Genomic DNA, 20254 nt, shown 5'->3' on the forward strand with positions numbered 1-20254 from the left:
ATCAAATTTCATTTCACCATCACAGTTAAATTTTCTTCTCCCTTATCTATTTGAATAATTTATTTTATCTCATCATACATTATTTGAATCTCTTTACTTTACCATCTGTGAAGTTAGTAGTATATAATTTGTACTACCATTACGGGTGTTGGGTTTCCTATCTGTTTTGCCATTCCTCAATTTACCCACATTTCTATTTTTTTTATCCATTATTAGATCTATGTATGCATTACTCCTGTTGATTTTGTATTTATAATTCTGCACTCACTCGACCAAAAGTTCTGTTCCTCCTGCCACTGCTCTTTACTTCCCACAGACCTATCCATTTCCCTTTGTAAATTGTCTAACCTACCTACCCAATTAAAGGATCTAACATCCCACACCTCTGGCCTGTGAAACACCAGTTTTGTTTGCCTGATGGCATCATCCTCCTGAGTAGATGCCGTCTACAGATCCGAATGTTGGAGATTTTAAATTAGGAATATTTTACCCAGGAGGATGCCGCCATCATTAAGCAAAACTCCTCACACTGCTTTGTGATGCGTCAGCACAGTTATTCCAAGCATCATCATCATCATCATCATCATCATCATCAGCCAGATGGTGCATTATCTGAAGATAGCCTACTATTAGAGGCTGTAACTGGGCATATTTATAATAAATGACTGTGCAATTGAGACTGTTTTTTACTACTTTTAGCTACAGAAAACCTGAAACAGAATATTTTTTACCACTTTTAGCTACAGAAAACCTGAATCAGAATACCCAGCCAGCAGTCAGAAGCTCTCAGACAGCAGTGTTCCCCTGTGATCATCAAATAAAGTTCATGACTATTCTTCATAACTTAATCTAAAGTGATTCTCTGAAGTTATCTAACAAAACTACTACTTTTTTATGACTTTTGATTATTTCATTTTTACTATTTTTTAATAATAATGAAAGAAAATTGTGACATGCATATCTGCCTTACTTTGCAAGCGAGCCTTCTCGGCCTCTGTGCGCTTTTCTTCATTTCTCTTCTTTTCCTGAGCAGATATTGATTTCAGTAATGCCTCTTCTTTTTGTTTCAGTTCTTCTTTTTCTTTTCTTATCTGATCCATTTGCTGAGCCTGTTTGTCAAGTTTTAACAAAAGGTAAAATAAAATATCTGATAATGTTAAAAATATAACTATGAAAACTTAACATTATAATAAGTTTACTTTTTGGAATAACAAAAGATAACATAAATATCTCGAAACCCTTTTCTGATTATTGGGACAAGAGGACAACCCACAAGGAGGAGGGAGGGGGCATTGTCAACAGCAATACTAATGGTGCAAATGTGATGTTTTGATATGGGAGACAGAAATCCAAGAGAACATTACAATAAATGTACAAGGACTATCTGTCTTCTTTGAAAAGATGAAGCAAACTACCTAATGGAAGATGGGTAAATGGCATTAGAAGACATGGAGCAACATAGGTGCGTATAATTGGAGACCTCAATGCCTGAAAAATTCTGGAGGAGATTTTTCTCCAGTAGTGGATGTAGAATGGCTGATGATGAATTTTCTTCAGGTATCATAACGTGTCTCCATCGTTTTGAGGTTAAATACAGATTTTTAAATACAGATAACGGAAACAGGTAAGTTTCACAGTGTTTACACAGTCACAGTTCAGAACCTAATATGTATGGTTTCTTTTCTTCTATACCCACTGCATCACAGATGTGACCAGCACCAGTCAGATACTCTCACGTGTTGCAAAATTTGTGATACAAATATTCTCATTTTCTCCAAAGTCATCACAATGTAGCAAATTTTAGCACAGCATTCTAGGCCCAACCATGTCTTTTTGATGTCCAAACATAAGTTCTGCCTCTCATCTTAAATCACAGTAGCCATAATTTCAATCAGACCGAATGGCTGGCCAGTACTTATGTTTGGTTGGTAGAATTACTCTACTGCCAGTAGATATGGAAAAAGCTATATTTAGCTTTTGCAGCTATTAGTTTCCTGAGGAAAGAACTGGCTGTTTCAAAACCTGGATATAGTTGTTGCTATTTTTAATGTATTTATCAGCAGTGCAACAATTTAACCTCCTGAAGATACATACAGGCCAACCTAGCTTTTGCAATGTATATTTTATCAACTGCCACAAGCACAGACAACAGAAAGGTAGTCTACCACTCTTGCTTTGAGTCAGATATTAATTTGAGTCAATTATTCATTATGTCATAAGACTATAAGACTCCTAGGAGTAGAGAGAGAGAGAGAGAGAAATAACATATATATATATAAAAATTAATTTAGGGACATGAATGTTGCCAAACAACAGGGATCATGTCAACCAGTATTAGAAAATCTAAAAATACTGTCTACTCTTTCCCTTTTTACATAAAAATCAACATATACATAACTTTCTCCGTTTCAACCAAAACGATAGCACTCACCACAGAGAAAATTTTAAACTCCAAACACATTGTTTAAAACTCTATGCCCAAACACAAGAGCACATCCAGTTAAAAATTTACAATAAAATAGAAGACAGTAATATACTGAACAAGGAGATATGGTCACTGAAAAGATTACTCTATATCTGCCTGGTGGAAAAGTATGTCCCTCCTACTAAAGAATTCTTTGAGGACAGTCACCTGCAGAAATACTGAGTCATGCTGCCTCTACAGCCATCCACAATTGTGAAAGTGTAACCGCTGCAGGATTCTGTGCATGAACCAACCTCTCGATCACATCCTATAAATGTTCAAATAGTTTCATGTTGGGTGACGCGGGTGGCCAACTCATTCGTTTCAATTGTCCAGAATGTTCTTCAAACCAATTGCAAACAAATGTGGCCGAGTGACAAGGCGCAATGTGATCCGTAAAAATTCCATCACTGTTTGGGAACTTGAAGGCCACGAATGGCTGCAAAGGATCTCTAAGTAACCGAACATAATCATTTCCAGTTAATTATCGGTTCTGTCGGACAAGAGGACTCAGTCCATTCAGAATAAACACAGTCCACCCCTTTATGAAGTCACCACTAGCTTGAACAGTGCCTTGTTGACAACTTGGGTCCATGGCTTCATGGTGCTTGCGAGACACTCAAATCCTCCCATCAGCTCTTAATAATTGAAACTGGAACTCTTCTGACCAGGTCACGGAATTCCAGTAGTCTAGAAACCAACCAATATGGTCACGCGCCCAGAAAGGGCACTGCAGGCCGTGCTGTTAGCAAAGGCACTTGTGTTGGTTGTCTGCTGCCATAGTCCATTATTGCCAAATTTTGCCCATACTGTTTATCACGCATCCCACATTGATTTCTGCTGTTATTTCACACAGTATTGGTTGCTTTAGCACTGACAGCTGTATGGGAATGCCGCTGATCTCGGTTACTAAGTGAAGGTCATTGGCCACTGGTTTGTCCATGTTGAGAGGCAATGTCTGAAATTTGGTGTTTTTGGCACACTCTTGGCACAGTGGATATCAGAATAATGACTCCCCTAACAATTTCCAAAAAGGTATGTCCCATGCATTTAGCTCCAATCGATACACTAGTCATAGTTTTTAGTTTACTGTTAATAAGTGTCAAATCCAAAAACAAAACAAAACACAGACATGGGAGGGGTAAGCAGTACGCACTTCCCTAGTAATAATTATTTGTTTTAGTAATAATAATTATAATAAGCTCAAAAATCAGATCTGATTAACGAGCAAATCACAAGCTAAAGATTCAGAACTTCAGTATCTACAGAAATGGTAATGGGTCATAGTAACTAACCTTGTAGTCAACAATCAATGTAGGGTATAGTTTATATACAGGATACACATCTTTTGTAACTGGAGAAAATGCAGCTAGGTACTTTCTTGGATGTACATCACTGCTTGTAGTTTCCAATAAGTAGTATACTTTAGATATGAAGCGTTTCATATCAATTGGATTCTGGTTGCGATAGAAAAACTGTAACAGAGGCATCACATAAAAAACATGGTAACACTCAGTTCCTGTATTAACATCAATTAGTACTCCACAACTCCAAGAGAGTTATTGAGATAGGACTGCAAAATTGCAAAATAACTGTTAGATCTTCCATAAATAATGTGTGTTGGAAATATTTTATTTTGGCTGTATATAATACATAATACATCATACCACCACCACCACCACCACCACCACCACCACATCCTACGTCATTCATCATATTTGATGGATCGGTGAATGAAATTCTCCACAAATTATGGTCAAACTTCCCTTCCTCTTTGATGCTATCCTCTGTGATCAATGTCAGACTTCACCATATCATTGTAACCGAGTCTTGGTCATCATCTTGGTCTTTTGTCTCCGAGTTTCAAATCAATTTATATATAATACAACCAAAATAAAATATTTTAGAAAGATTTCCTCAGACTCATAATAGTTAATGGGACATGCGAGTCACTGAAGTAGCATCCTGTTAGAAAAAACTTGCACCATGTCATTGAGCCACATGATTAATAATAATAATAGTTAATTGCCCTGGGGAGACCAGAAAGACAGCTGAATTAAGTGTGTTTTTCATATAACATATGGCAGTACAGTAGAGATTAGTTTGGAAAGGTCTTCCAATAGCAAGGCTTTGCCTTTAAAGGTGTGCTTCATCTACATCTACGTGATTACTCTGCTATTCACAATACAGTGCCTGGCAGAGGGTTCAATGAACCACCTTCAAGCTGTCTCTCTACCATTCCACTCTCGAACAGCGCGCGGGAAAAACGAACACTTAAATTTTTCTGTGCGAGCCCTGATTTCTCTTATTTTATCGTGATGGTTATTTCTACCTATGTAGGTGGGTGGCAACACTGTTTTCACAAACAGAGGAGAAAACTGGTGATTGAAATTTCATGAGAAGACCCCATCGCAACGAAAAACGCCTTTGTTTTAATGATTGCCAATCCAATTCACGTATCTTGCCTGTGACACTATCTCCCATATTTTGTAATACAAAATGAGTTGCCCTTCCTTGTAATTTTTCGATGTCATCTGTCAGTCCCACCTGATGCGGATCCCACACCGCACAGCAATACTCCAGAATAGGGTGGACAAGTGTGGTGTAAGCAGTCTACTAAAGAGACCTGTTGCACTTTCTAAGTGTTCTGCCAATGAATCAAAGTCTTTGGTTTGCGCTACCCACAATATTATCTATGCGATCGTTCCAATTTAGGTTATTTGTAAATGTAATCCGTAAGTATTTAGTTGAATTTACAGCCTTCAGATTTGTGTGACTTATTGTGTAATTGAAATTTAGCTGATTTCTTTTAGTACTCATGTGAATAACTTTACACTTTTCTTTATTCAGGGTCAATTGCCACTTTTCGCACTCTACAGATATCTAAATCATTTAAGTTGTTTTGATCATCTGATGACTTTACAAATGACAGCATCATTTGCAAACAATCTAAGAAGGCTCCTATGTCATTAATATAGATCAGGAACAATAAAGGGCCTATAACACTTCCTTGGGGAATGCCGGATATTACTTCTGTGTTACTTGATGACTTTCTGTCTACTACTACGAACTGTGACCTTTCTGACAGGAAATCACGAATCCAGTCTCACAGTCTCACAACTGAGGCGATACTCCATAGGCACGCAGTTTGGTTAGAAGATGCTTGTGAGGAACGGTGTCTAAAGCCTTCTGTAAATCTAAAAATATAGAATCAATTTGACATCCCCTTTCGATAGAACTTATTACTTCCTGAGTATAAAGAGCTAGTTGTGTTTCACAAGAATGATATTTTCTGAATCCGTGCTGACTATGTGTCAATAAATCGTTTTCTTCGAGGTACTTCATGATGTTCAAATACAGTATATGTTCCAAAATCCTACTGCAAATTGACGTTAGTGATATAGTCCTGTAATTCAGCAGATTACTCCTACTTCCCTTTTTGGGTATTGGTGTGACTTTAGCAATTTTCCAGTCTTTAGGTACGGACTTTTCTGTGAGTGAGTGGTTGTATGTAATTGCTAAATATGGCGCTATTTTATCAGCATATTCTGAGAAGAACCTGACGGGTATACAATCTGGACCGGAGGCCTTGCCTTTATTAAATGATTTAAGCTGCTTTGTTACACCAAAGATATCTACTTCTATGTTTCTCATCTTGGCAGTTGCTCTGGATTGGAATTCAGGAATATTTATTTCGTCTTCTTTGATGAAAGAGTTTCGGCAAACCGAGTTTAATAACTCCGCTTTAGTGGCACTGTCATCAGTGACTTCACCGTTGTCATCGCGCAGTGAAGGTATTGATTGTGTCTTGCCACTGGTGTGCTTTATGTATGACCAGAATTTCTTTGGGGTTTCTGCCAGATTTCGAGACAGAATTTCATTGTGGAAATTACTAAAAGCATCTCGCATTGAAGTAAGTGCTATATTTCGAACTTCTGTAAAACTTTGCCAATCTTGGGGATTTTGCGTTCTTTTAAATTTAGCAAGCTTTTTTCGTTGCTTCTGCAACAACTATCTGACTCGTTTTGTGTACCATGGGGGATCAGTACCATCACTTATTAATTTATGTGGTATATATCTCTCAATTGTTGTCGATGTTTGAAAACATTCCACAACTTTTCTACACTTACATGATCAGATTGGAAGGAATGAAGACTGTCTCTTAAAAAGGTGTTAAGAGCATTTTTATCAGCTATTTTTAAAGAGAAATGCTTTGCATTTCTTTTTGATGGTTGTAGGTGTTACGTTATTCAGCCTAGCAGCAACTTCCTTGAGGTCACTAATCCCTGTATTCGTCACAATACTCACTATTTGTTCAGGATTATTTGTTGCTAAAAGGTCAAGTATGCTTTCGCAACCATTTACACTTCGACTGGGCTCATGAACTAATTGTTCAAAATAATTTTCTGAGAAAGCATTCAGTACAATTTTGGATCATGTTATATGCCTGCCGCTGGCTTTAAACATATAATTTTTCCAGCATACCGAGGGTAGATTGAAGTCACCACTGACTATAATTGTATGAGTGGGGTATTTATTTGAAATGAGAGTCACGTTTTCTTTGAATTGTTCAGCAAATATATCTTCTCAGTTGGGGGGGTTGGTAAAACGATCCAATTAATAGTTTAATCCAATTGTCAGGTTTAACCACTACCCATACTATTTCGCATGAACTATCGACTTCAATTTCGCTAAAAGGCAAACTACCTCTCACAGCAATAAATACTCCACCATCAACTGTATTTAATCTATCCTTTCTGAACACTGTTAGATTGTTTGAAACAAATTCGGCTGCACTTATTTCCAGCTTTAGCCAGCTCTCTGTCCCTACTGCAAATTGACGTTAGTGATATAGTCCTGTAATTCAGCAGATTACTCCTACTTCCCTTTTTGGGTATTGGTGTGACTTTAGCAATTTTCCAGTCTTTAGGTACGGACTTTTCTGTGAGTGAGTGGTTGTATATAATTGCTAAATATGGAGCTATTTTATCAGCATATTCTGAGAGGAACCTGACGGGTATACAATCTGGACTGGAGGCCTTGCCTTTATTAAATGATTTAAGCTGCTTTGTTACACCAAAGATATCTACTTCTATGTTTCTCATCTTGGCAGTTGCTTCAATGCTTTCTACTAGGGCTTGGAGCTCTGATTCTTTCCCAACACAGCTACGACAATTTACAACTACAATACCAATCGTTTCTACAACTACCTTACTGTGTTTTACCCACCCACTTTTAGATGGACGCCCCTTCTGTGGTTCCCTGAGATCCTTTAACCTAAAAATCTGCCCAGTCCCTTCCACACAGCTCCTGCTACCTGCCTCCTGTGTGTAGTGGACTCCTGACCTATTAAGTGGAACCCGGAAACCCACCACCCGATGGCGCAAGTCAAGGAATCTGCAGCCTACATGGTCACAGAACCACCTGAGCCTCTGATTCAGACTCTCCACTCAGCTGCACCAAAGGACCACAGTCGGTTCTATCAACGATGCTGCAGATGGTGAGCTCTGCCTTAATCTCAGAAGCAAGACTGCCAGTCTTTACCATTTCCACTAGCTGCCCGAAACCAGACAGAACCTGCTCCGATCCAAAGCGACACATGTCACTAGTACCGACATGAGCCACCACCTGCAGTTGGCTGCACCCTGTACTGTACTCTTCATGGCATCCGGAAGCACCCTTTCCACATCCGTAATGACTCCCTCCGGAATGCACACGGAGTGCACACTGACTTCCTTCCCCTCTTTGGCAGCCATGTTCCTAAGGGGCCCCATTACGCGCCTAATGTTGGAGCTCCCAACTACCAGCAAACCCACCTCCTGTGAATGCCCAGACCTGGTGGGCCGAGAAGCTTCCTCTGGAACAGGGTGGACGACTGCATCCGGCTCAGAGACATCGTCAGCCACAGATAACCCCCGAAACCTGTTCGTCAAACAAACCGGGGAGGCCCTACGATCGGCCCCTCGGAAAGTTTTTCACTGCCTGCCCGACTTTGGAATGATCTCCCACTCGACCACAGTGGAGGCAGTACCTGGGGAGGTCACAACAAGGGACCAATCAGAGGACACGTGGGATGTGCTTGATGTCCCTCGCATCCGATCCCCCACAGTGACGCCCCTTGATAGCAACCTCAAGCTGTATTTCCTATCCATTACTGCAATCGCTCCTGACAAATGGTTCAAATGGCTCTGAGCACTATGGGACTTAGCATCTGTGGTCATCAGTCCCCTAGAACTTAGAACTACTTAAGCCTAACTAACCTAAGGACATCACATACATCCATGCCCGAGGCAGGATTCGAACCTGCGACCGTAGTGGTCACGCGGTTCCAAACTGAAGCGCCTAGAGCCGCACGGCCACCCCGGCCGGCTCTAACTGACACTGAGCTGTTCTAACCAAACAAACAAAAGCCTGCACGATACGAGAGTTGATACAATGGTCGATAGCAACGGCGGTACTGTACACTACACTGTTACTGAAATAAAAGGTTGTGCCTAGTAAGCACTTTAACACGCAAGAAATTACAAAAATAAACTAGTAACTACACACATAACTGAAAATAAGTCACTCCTGTTTGAAGTTCGTAAAAATATGCAACAAACGAATGATGTACTCGCTTTATTAGTAGCAGGAACTAGCAGTGTGCTCTTGCTGACGGTCTAACCGACACTGCAGGCATTCTGCCGAGTTACAAGAGTCCCATTTTCTGAATCCTTGGAACTAATTGCAAAAAAGTTTGAGGAATGTTTCACGAAACACTTTATGTATTTCCTGAAATCCACCTACTTCCTGTTCAATGTAAAATATGATGCTGTGGCAATGGGTAGTCCATTATTCACCATTGGGGTGAACCTATACATGTAAAACTTTGATGCAAAGGTTGTAGTTGAAACCAATGTGTTTCTGTTGGTACATGGCCAACAAGTTTGTTGTGTGGCCACACAGAACAGAAAAAGTTGAAGAGTTACTGGAATATTTAAAACCTTTCTCTGCTCAGAAAGCTCTGTGTGCTTGCATTTAGTTATAGTGTGCTAAAGCATAAAGATGTGCAAGCATTTACCGTGTATTCATCAGCATTATGTGTGTTCTTAGTCTTAAGCCAGTCACTGTAAAGAACACTACTTACATTAAATAAATTAGTAATTTACTTGATACAAAAACATTGTTTGTCTTGGCAAATTTTTAAATACTTCATCAGGTTTTGGGCCCAGGCATCATGCAGTTTGCCTGAGAGAATTAGACAAACGAGACTCGAACTCTGACCTTTGCCTTTCATGGGCAACTGCTCTACCAACTGAGCTACCCAAGCATGTCTCACGCCTTGTCCTCACAGGTCTCCTACCTTCCAAACTTCACAGAAGCTCTCCTCCTCAGTTGGTAGAGCACTTGCCCATGAAAGGAAAAGGTCCCGAGTTTGAGTCTCGGTCCGGCACACAGTTTTAATCTGCCATGAAGTTTCATATCAGCACACACTCCGCTGCAGAGTGAAAATCTCATTCCAGAATTAGATAAGTTGTACAATGAGAAGTTACTCAGAAAAACACTGTCAACTGTTACGTTTTGTTATTATTTCAATAGTGATCTGCTTGGGGAAAAAAGGTAATCTAAAATGGTAGAAGAAATTTCTGTGAAGGATATCATGAAATTATATGTGAAGAATTATGGTGTCCTGGAAATTCTACAATACAGTACTTCTCAAGGTTTATGAAATTTTTGATGATGTGACCAATTCAACATAGTAAAGACAATGATGTAGGCATGAAAGCATGGGTAAGAGAAAATGCGAAGTTTATTTACTGACAGACAACAATCAAAGGTAAAATGTATTACTTTATGAGAGAGCACATGGAATGTAGAATTTCATTTCATATGCAAGCAACAACCAGAAGCGCATATGTTAACCTTAACTCAGCAATTTCAGAAATATCAGATGAATGGGAATGAAATAATATTATGGAAAGGAAAGTTGCCACTCACCATATAGTGGAGATGCTGAGTTGCAGATAGGCACAACAAAAATAAAGCTTTCGGCCTTTAAGGCCTTCATCAAAAATAGACCACACACAAGCACATATGCACACGAGCGCAAACGCAACTCACACACTCACGACTGCCGTCTAAGGAAACTGTAGCCACACTGCGAGCAGCATCACCAGTGCATGATGGGAGAGGCAACTGGGTGGGAGTAAGGAGGTGCCAGTGGTGGGGTGGGGGAAGGGTATTAGGATAGGTGTGGCAGACAGTGTCGTGCTGCTAGGGAGCACGTAGGGACAAGGTGGAGAGGGTAGGGCATTTATGTTTAGTTGGGAGGTTCGACAGAGGGCAGGGAGAGGTGGGGAGATGGGGTAGGGAAAAAGGGGAGAAGTAAAAAGACTGGGTGCAATAGCTGAATGAGGGCCATATGTGCTGGAACGGGAACTGAGAGGTTGGGTGGGTGAGGACAATGACTGACGAAGGTTGAGGCCAGGAGGGTTATGGGAACAGAGGATATATTGTAGGGAAAGTTCCCACCTGTGCAATTCAGAAAAGCTGGTGTTGCTGGGAAGGATACATGTGACACTGGTTGTGAAGTAGTCATTGAAATGAAGGATGTCACGTTTGGCAGCGTGCTCATCAACCTGGTGGTCCACTTGTTTCTTGGCCACAGTTTGTTGGTGACCATTCTTGTGGACAGAAAGGTTTTTGGTTGGCATGCCCACATAGAATGCAGCACAGTGGTTGCAGTGTGACTTGTAGATCACAAGATTGGTTGCACATGTAGCCCTGCCTTTGATGGGATGGGTGATGTTTGTGATCGGACTGGAGTAAGAGGTGGTGGTGGGAGGATGTATGGGGCAGGTCTTGTATATAAGTCTATTACAGGGGTATGAGCCATGAGGTAAGGGGTTGGGAGCAGGGGTTGTGTAAAGATCGATGAGTGTATTGTGTAGGTTCGGTGGACAGCGGATTACCACTGTGGGAGGGGTGAGAAGTATAGTGGGCAGGACATTTCTCATTTCAGGGCACGACGAGAGGTAGTCGAAACCCTGTCAGAGAATGCAATTCAGTTGCTCCAGTCCTGGATGGTACTGAGTTAAGAGGGGAATGCTCCTCTGTGGCCAGACGGTGGGACTTTGGAAGGTGGTAGGAGACTGGAAAGACAAGGCACAGGAGATTTGTTTTTGTACAAGGTTGGGAGAATAATTAAGTCTGTGAAGGGCTAATTGAGACCCGCTCATCACTGCAGGTGCGACAATCATGGGTGGCTAGGCTGTATGGAAGGGACTTCTTGGTATGGAATGGGTGGCAGCTGTCGAAGTGGAGGTATTGCTGGTGGTTAGTAGGTTTGATATGGACAGAGGTATTGATGTAGCCGTCTTTGGGGTGGAGGTCAACATTGAGGAAGGTGGCTTGTTGGGTTGAGTAGGACCAGGTGAAGTAAATGAGGGAGACGTTGTTGAGGCTCTGGAGGAATCTGGATAGGGTGTCCTTACCCTCAATACAGATTGGCAAAGATGTCATCAATGAATATGAACCAGGTTAGAGGTTTAGGATTCTGGGTGTTCAGGAAGGATTCCTCTAGATGGCCCATGAATAGGTTGGCATAGGATGATGCCATGCAGGTGCCTGTAGCCATACCTCAGATTTGTTTGTAGGTAATGCCTTCAAAGAAGAATTAATTGTGAGTGAGGACATAGTTGGTCATGGCGTCTAGGAAGGAGGTTGTTGATTTGGAATCCGTCAGGCGTTGGGAAAGGTAGTTTTTAATAGGGTTAAGGCCATCGGCATTAGGGATTTTAGTGTAAAGGGAGTGGCATCAACAGTGACAAGCAGGGCACCATGTGGTAAAGGGACAGGAACTGTGGAAACCCAGTGGAGGAAATGGTTGTTATTTTTTATATAGGAGGATAGGTTCCGGGTAATAAGTTGAAGGTGTTGGTCTACGAGAGCAGAAATTCACTCAGTGGGGGCAGAGTAATCGGCCGCAATGGGGCATCCTGAATGGTTAGGGGGTTTATGGACTTTAGGAAGCATGTAGAAGGTAGGATGCGGGGAGTGGTATGGGTGAGTAGAGAGGTGGATTCTGGATAGAGGTTCTAGTATGACCCTAAGGATTTGAGGAGTGACTGGAGATCCTGCTGGATTTTTGGAATGGGGTCACTGTAGCAAGGTTTGTAGGTGGATGCATCTGACTGATGGCAGAGTCCTTCTGCCAGGTAGACCTTGTGGTTCAACCACAGTGGTGGAGCCTTTATCTGCAGGTAGGATTATGAGGTCGGGATCAGTTTTTAGATGGTGGACTGTGATTCTTTTTGCGGATGTAAGGTTAGTTTTCATGTTGAGGGACTTGGGGAATGATGGTGAGGCAAGATTCGAGGCTAAGAAGTTCTGGAAAGTTAACAGAGGGTGGTTTGAAGGCAGTGGGGGTGGATCATAGTTGGATGGAGGAGTGAACTGAGTTAGGCAGGGTTCAACATTGGTCTTTGGTTGAGTCTGATTGGTAGGGTTGGTGGTGAAAAAGTGTTTCCACTGTAGGGATCGTGAGTTTAAGATGAAAATCTGGCACTGCAACTACGGAATTGAACAAGCATGTAGGAGATAGCAAAAATCCTTGCATCATTGCCATCAAATTACAACACGATTAAAACAGCATGGAAGAGCATGCCAACTGGACAACAAGATGTATAAATGTTAATGGAATGTCTCATCAGAGGAGAATCCCAACTAAACATAGATGATGAATAAGCTGGTGTGTTTGTAGCACGAGCGATCAGTAAGCAAAAGGATAAAACATTTCAAACTGATAAAAGTAACAGTTCTAAAGAGCCAAAAACACAATATACTGTTGAGTATCTTTACTCCAAAAAGAGTGGACATTTTGCTTGGGAATGTTGGAACAAAAACTGAGACATGGTGAAACATAAAAGTATCAGAGATAAATCAGACTGTGCTTTTATTGTTTCCTGAGGTAAAAACATGTCCTGTTGTCAAATCATCACAAGAGACTTGTGTGAAGTTGCTCAGATATGATCAATGAGACATAAGGTTGATGGACATTGGAGAACTGTGAAACATGACTTTTTGATGGGAATGTTTTTCGGAGGTTTGACCCTTAATGACAGAACACACATCACTCAGTGACAATAAAGAATGCAACGTCATCTGTATGGAAACTGTCACTGTCAAGAAGTTGATGGCAAATGGAAGTATCAAAAAGAATTTGTTTTAGTGTCCAAGCATGTACTTCAGCCACGTCAATGCATGGACATCTCAGCAAATGTGGTCCCTACATTAATTGTGTCAGACACGTGTACATCACATTTCATGCATATGTAACATGTCTTACATGGGACAGACTATCAGAACAGTCAAGGAGAGGTGTAAGGAACATCAGTGACACACTTGACTAAAACAACTAAGCAAATCAGTTGTCACCACACATCGACTGAAATATAATCATGAAATCAAGTACAATGAGACCAGCATAGTGGTGCGAATGTCAAATTTCTGGGACAGCATAATTAGGGAGTCAATTGAACTAAAATTGACAAGAAAACTAATAAACAGTGACAGAGTTTTCAATGCAAACAAGGTTTGAAGTTTAGCACTCCATTACTAAGATATCGCAGGCCACCATATCTGCCAGAGTGGAGGCATACTGAGAGAATGTATGTTTGGTGGAATACCAGTGTGAGCTTCAAAAAAGCAAAACAGAGTATCAAAGGGTGTAATGGGAATCAGGAATCCAACCCGACTTTCAATAGTGCTGTGAGACCAACAGTAGTTCACAGTTTGGTTGGTTTCCAGGCAGTGTGTACACAAAAAACAAAACCTGCAGCACCTGAAGATGACAGCTGGATTTGTTGTTGAAATACTGTGCATAAAAAAAATCTCAGCGGAAGACTTGGAAGCACAGCAATGATGTTATGCTGAAAAAACCTGAGAGATCACATCACTTCACTCTACTGGGTGAAGATCTCCCACAATTCACACAAGTTTATTAAGCTATGAAGAATGGTTGATTCCTCAGTGCACTGACCACACTAATGAGGTGCTGAAATGAACAAGTTGAACCTATGTTTGCTAATATCGAACATCACATTAACCCATCAATGTCAAACAGTATTATGCACCATGCAAATCTGGCACTAGCACGAGAAAGAATTCATGGCATCCAATGAATGCTAGACGTCGTTTTAAAAGAGTTTCTTCACCTTCACATTTACGTGTTGGGCTGCACACTCTCCACTCTTGGAAATTGGTTGACAATAAAACATGCTGATGGAGCTGAAAACGTCTGCATATCACAAAGCAAAATTAAATTGCTTGCACAAAAAATCAAGACAAGATACAGGGAGCTGTACCATAGTACTGTAATTACTCTCACTGACAAATATCTGGGCAAGGACACAGTGATAACCCTTGCTAAAGAGCTACATTTTCCATCCATTCCAAAACTGCTACAGCAACAAATTACATCAGCTCTGTTACATATGTCGCAGTTTCTCTCCCACTGGAAACAGCCAAAGAGGTTTGCCATGGAGCAGTTATCAAGATGTCAATGCTAAGATCCAGCATCCTCGAGAAAGAAAGAGCGGCACTAAAAAATCCGTGGAAGGATAAGAAAAGTGAAGTTCAGTCAGCTGATAAGGGCAACACTAAGCTCACAATGTCATGTGAGAACTATAATTAGAAGATTTTTGGTCCTTTGAATGGCACTGCCTGTAGACAGACAAATGTCGATTCTACGAATAAAAATGAGGGAAGATGATAACTCTTCTAAATGAGTCAGGCTTCTCACATAAAGTGATTAAGGGTGTTAGAACATAAGCAGCAGTGTCCCCATGACTATATGGCCTTTCTAGGAAGGAATTCCTCTCTAAGACTCAACAGAAACCTTGGTGCACCTACATACCAGCTGGCAAAATACCTGTAATGTGTTCTCACTGAATATATGGGAAGTGCGAACCATAGTTGCAACTCTGCTGACTTTGTGCAGTACCTCAGTCAACTGCAGCTCTGGGATATGGCTATTATGGTCAGTTTCGATGTAGATTTCCCTCTGTACGATAGTCCCACTTTATGAATCCTTGGAACTAATAGCAGAAAAGTTGAACAATTGTCTCACAGAACTTTTTAGGCACAAACTGATGTCAACTTCTTTCCTGTTAGATGGAAAATATTTTGGACAAACTGACAATGTAGTGACAGATAGTCCATTATGAACTGTCTTGGTGAACCTCCATACAACACTTACAATGCAAAGATACTAGAATCCACGGAGTTGAAACCAGGGTTTTTTTTCTGTTGGTATGTGGACAACATGTTTCTGATGTGAGCAGAAAAACTTAGGAACACTTAAACTCTGTCCATCATAATATAAAATTCACTGTGGAACTCACAACGAGAACACATCGCACAGAGACTTCAGACATATGTGGGTGTAGGCAATACACAACAAGCTTTCAGTAAGAATTTGGAAAGTATTAATGTTAAGAAACTGGTGAGGAGAAAAAAATATTTTGTTGTTACATGGTTAAGCTGCACGTGTTGTCCAATCAACGCAGGATGAACTAGGAATAGTTTTTGTATGTCCATTCTTGTGATTGGAGGTCTTATGTAATAAAATGGAACACCTACAGCCATCCTTACGGCTAACAGTTTTGGTGCTTCAGTGCACCATCTTCAGGCCTTAGCTGATGCTGATAGGCTGACTCAGTTGATAGTTGGAGAGACAATATCACTGTTACAGGTAGTCTGCAAAAAACAATTATAGATATGGCCACTGATGAATGAAGTATACGGATGGTGTTAACCCCTTCAGCGTCAGATAAGGCCTGAAGATGGTGCTGTGAATCACCAGAACTGACAGCCACATAATAAATGACATTGTAAGGATGGCAGTAGGTGTTTCATTTTATTACATACAGAACTAGGAATATGTTACAAGATCACCAGGTCCAGGACACACAATATCATTGCTGAGTTTGTATACATTCTTGGCTGCAATGGTCGACCTCGTTTAAATTCTAGTGTCACGAGAGAGTTTATTTGGCAGTGGAATGGCTGATTATGTTAGGTGCAAGGTCATATGTTGGTGTGGTTCTTATAGATTTCATCAGTAGGTGGTATTGCAACAACCCTAGCCTTCAACTCAGTAGGAGAAGAAAAGGAAGAAAAAGTGTCTAGGATGACAGCAAAAAGTAGTGGGAGAGAAGAAGGCAAGGAAGGTGCTGTGATGAGTGGTAAAATACAGCATCTTTTTACGGTAGGGAGGAAACATCGCCATCATCACGTGCACTGATGAACTGACTGCTTAAGGGCAAGCACGGCACTTTTAACTCTTCTCCTCCTCCCTCGACCAGCTGCTCTGTCTGCGGTGTCTGTGTCCAACGTGGGTGTGCATACTACTACTACTACTACTCCCACTGACAAGTTGCTCCAGCTGGGGTTTACACCCAGGCATGTGTGCTGGCGGCATCTCTGCTTGCCCCTGAAGTCAGTGCACTATGGGATATGTTCTTCCTCTTCTTAATCAGACTAGGGCACGTTCCCGGAAGTTACTAAGGATGTAGCCATTATCTCAATTGGTTATCACTTCCCTTACTCAGATCTCAATAGATTCTTTATTGACACAGCCCCAGAAGTTAAATGATTGTATTAGAACCTTAGTATGGTCATATTCCCTTTTGTGTAACTCTGGTAGGCAATGTTCCACAACTGCCAACTTCTGTGCTGAAGTCTGGTGTGACATTGGTGTTCTGAGCAACAATTTGCAACAGTACGCACTGTCTGACCTATGTATGTCATGCCACACTGGCAGGGGATCTGACAGACATTGGCCTTCCTTAGTCAAAGGTTGTCCTTTACCTTCCTAAGCAGGTCCTGTATTTCAGCTGGTAGGTGGAAGAGAGTCCTCACTTTGTCTTTCACAAAAATTCATCTTACCTTTCTAGACAGCACACCACAAAATGGAATAAACGCAATGGCCACATCCTCCTGAGGCATCTCTTCTGTTTTTGTCAGTTGTACAGTTTGTGTAGGATTTAGAGCTCTCTGAATTTTCCACTCTGTGTACCTGTTCTTCCAGAACACCATCTTCAGATAGTCAACTTCTTGGTTGAGACTCTCATTCTCAGAGAGGGTGTAGGCCCCACACACCAAAGTTTTGAGTCCCCTGTTCCTCTCTGATGCTGGGCCAAGTTGTGGCAGGTCTCAGCCTGTAATTTTAGATCGGTGTGCGTCTTCTTATGGTACACGCTGTCACCCAACGTGCCATTTGCTCTTCTTTCCAGAAAGGGAAGCACTCCATACGCTTAGACTTCCATGGCAAAACTGATGTTTTGGTGTGTGAAATTCAGATGCATGAGGAAACCATTCAGCCTGTCTCTTCCATGTGGCCACATGATGTGAGCGTTGTCAATATACTGGAAAAAGAGGTAGCTTTTTCACTGAGCTGATTCCAGGGTCACCTCGTCAACATGTCCTTCATACATGCTGGTGACAGTTGCTGAAAGTTGATTTCCTGCACTTTCCATCTGCCTGTGACCTCTACTGAGAAAGAAGTTGCTGTCATCTAGATATGCCTTAAAGGTTGACCGTCTCTATGTCAAATTACTGGCCAGTGAGCTCCAAGGATTCTTGTCAAGGCACTCCGGTGAAAAGAAACATGACACTGAAGCACACAAAGTTGTGGGAATCCTTAAGTTTAAAGTGGTTAGGGTGCGCAAGAAAATCCATGCAACTACAAATATGATGCAGGCATTTTCAGACACAAGGCCTAAGCAAATTCTTCAGGTAATTTAGTAAGTAAGGACGTCAAGGCACCAATATGCTAACAACTTCGGAATGCCATTGGAAGCTTCAACTAGCTCCACTAAGGCTTTATGGACTTGCAAAGTTTCGCAAAGGTGGGGTGCCTTTATGCCCCATTGTTAGCAAGTGGTGCCTTGATGTACTCACCTGCTAGGTACCTGAAGGATGGGCTTAGATCTTGCATGGAAAATGTCCACGACATAGTCACAACTCCATGGATTTTGTTGTGTGCCTTAACATGTTTATGCTTAAGGTTTCTGATGTCCTTGTGAGCTTCAACGTTGTCTCTCTTTCCAACAGAGTGCTTTTACTAGAATCCTTGGAACTTATTGGTCAGAAATTTGTCAGAGAGACAACAAATCCTTTTATGCATTTTCTTCTAATTGTGGTTAGTACAAGCATATGGAAAGAGTAGGCATGGGAAGTCCACTTTCAGCAGCTGTTGCCAACATGCGGAACATTGTGAGAAGTAAGCTGTGGAATCAGCCCATTGGAACACTGCCTGTTTTTTCCAGTATGTTGCCAACACCTTAGTCATACAGCCACATGGAAGAGACAAGCTGAGTGATTTCCTCATCCATATACCATGGAGGTCTAAGTGGATGGAGTGCTCCCCTCCCTGGATGTCTTGGTGAAAAGAAGGGCATTAGTGTGTACCATAAAAAGATGCACACTGACCTATTCTTACAGGCTGACAGCTGCTGCAACTAAACGGTGTCACCACGTGGTGCACAGGAACGGGGTGCCCAAAACATTGGTACACAGGGCTTGCTCCCTCTCCATCAATTACAGACTCAACCAAGAACTTTAATGTCTGAGGATGGTGTTCTGGAAGAAGACCAACAACACACTAGACTGCAGCAGCCTAACAACTCAGCAGTTGCAGAACATTGCCTATCGGAACTACACAGAATGGATAGACATCTAACTTCTGGGACTGTGTCTTTAAAGAAGCTATCAAGATTTGAGTAAGGGAACTGCTGATCAGTCGTGATAGTAGCTACATCCTTGCTAAGTCCTGAGAACCTATACTTAGTCTTATTAAGTAGATGAAGGTGATATCCCAGAACAGACTGACTTTGGGAACATATGGAGCAAAAGCAGCACATAACCCTAGACATGAACCTTGGACGTAACAAACTGCTGTAGGGTGGAGGAGATGCTGTACTTGCATCCTGGGTGCAGACCAAAGACAGAGTGGCAGATGAAGAGGATGTAGAATTGCCATGCAAGATCCTAAGTAGTCAGTTCATTGGTGCTCCTGATGATGGCAATGTGATTGCTTGCCAAACAAAAATTCTGCCTACTGCACACTGAAGTCTGCTAGTTCATCTGTGAACGATTTTGTCACGACTTATGCTGGGAGGAGCTGAAGAATCACAAAAGACACTCAGCTTGAAACAAATATTCAATTTGAAAAACTAATTAAATAGCATAATTCTACCATACTGCATTTATGCTGAAGACAATTAGCTGATAATTTTCAGCAATTACCAGAACTGTTTTTCTGTCCAATTACAATTTGGTCAGTGTAAAATAGCAGTTTTCATTTTTGCATCACAATATTCAAGAACTGAGGAGTAAAATGAATGAGCAACTTATTTTCATGTATGACTCTGAGTAATCAAATGTATTTGATATAATCGGACTCTCTGGACACCATATGACTACAGGTATAGATATGTTAAGTCTTATCCAGTTTAGTTCCCATTTTAAATTTCCAACTAGGGTGATAAACTTCTTAAAAAAACTTGTTAGTATGCTAATGAACTAAACTGTAATACAAAACCAATAGTCCGTGGTCACCCCGACCGTGACATGCATTTCCTCTTGCTAAGTATTAGTACTGACAAGTACAATAAATTTGACTTTTAGGAGCATACTTATAACAGGGCAAAAACATAGTATTTTGAGATGCTGAAAGACATGCATTGGGGAACTGTTTTTAGTGTTCATGATACATGTGAAACATACCACACATGTATTAATAATGTT

General features: G+C 41.2%; 1 protein-coding gene across 4 annotated transcripts in view; it reads right to left on the minus strand.

Moving 5' to 3' along the window:
• LOC124615314 (TBC1 domain family member 31) overlaps positions 1-20254 on the minus strand; it is a 282280-nt gene that overhangs the window by 79946 nt on the left and 182080 nt on the right. For all 4 annotated transcript variants that reach the window (XM_047143109.1, XM_047143107.1, XM_047143108.1 and 1 more), the window contains exons 14-15: positions 3760-3939; positions 971-1109 (exon numbers count right to left, since the gene is read on the minus strand). In XM_047143109.1, the coding sequence (XP_046999065.1) occupies positions 971-1109; positions 3760-3939 (319 nt within the window). The remainder of the gene's footprint in view (positions 1-970; positions 1110-3759; positions 3940-20254) is intronic.

Source organism: Schistocerca americana, chromosome 5 (genome assembly GCF_021461395.2).
Source record: "Schistocerca americana isolate TAMUIC-IGC-003095 chromosome 5, iqSchAmer2.1, whole genome shotgun sequence".
In the NCBI taxonomy this organism is placed as follows: Eukaryota; Metazoa; Arthropoda; class Insecta; order Orthoptera; family Acrididae; genus Schistocerca; species Schistocerca americana.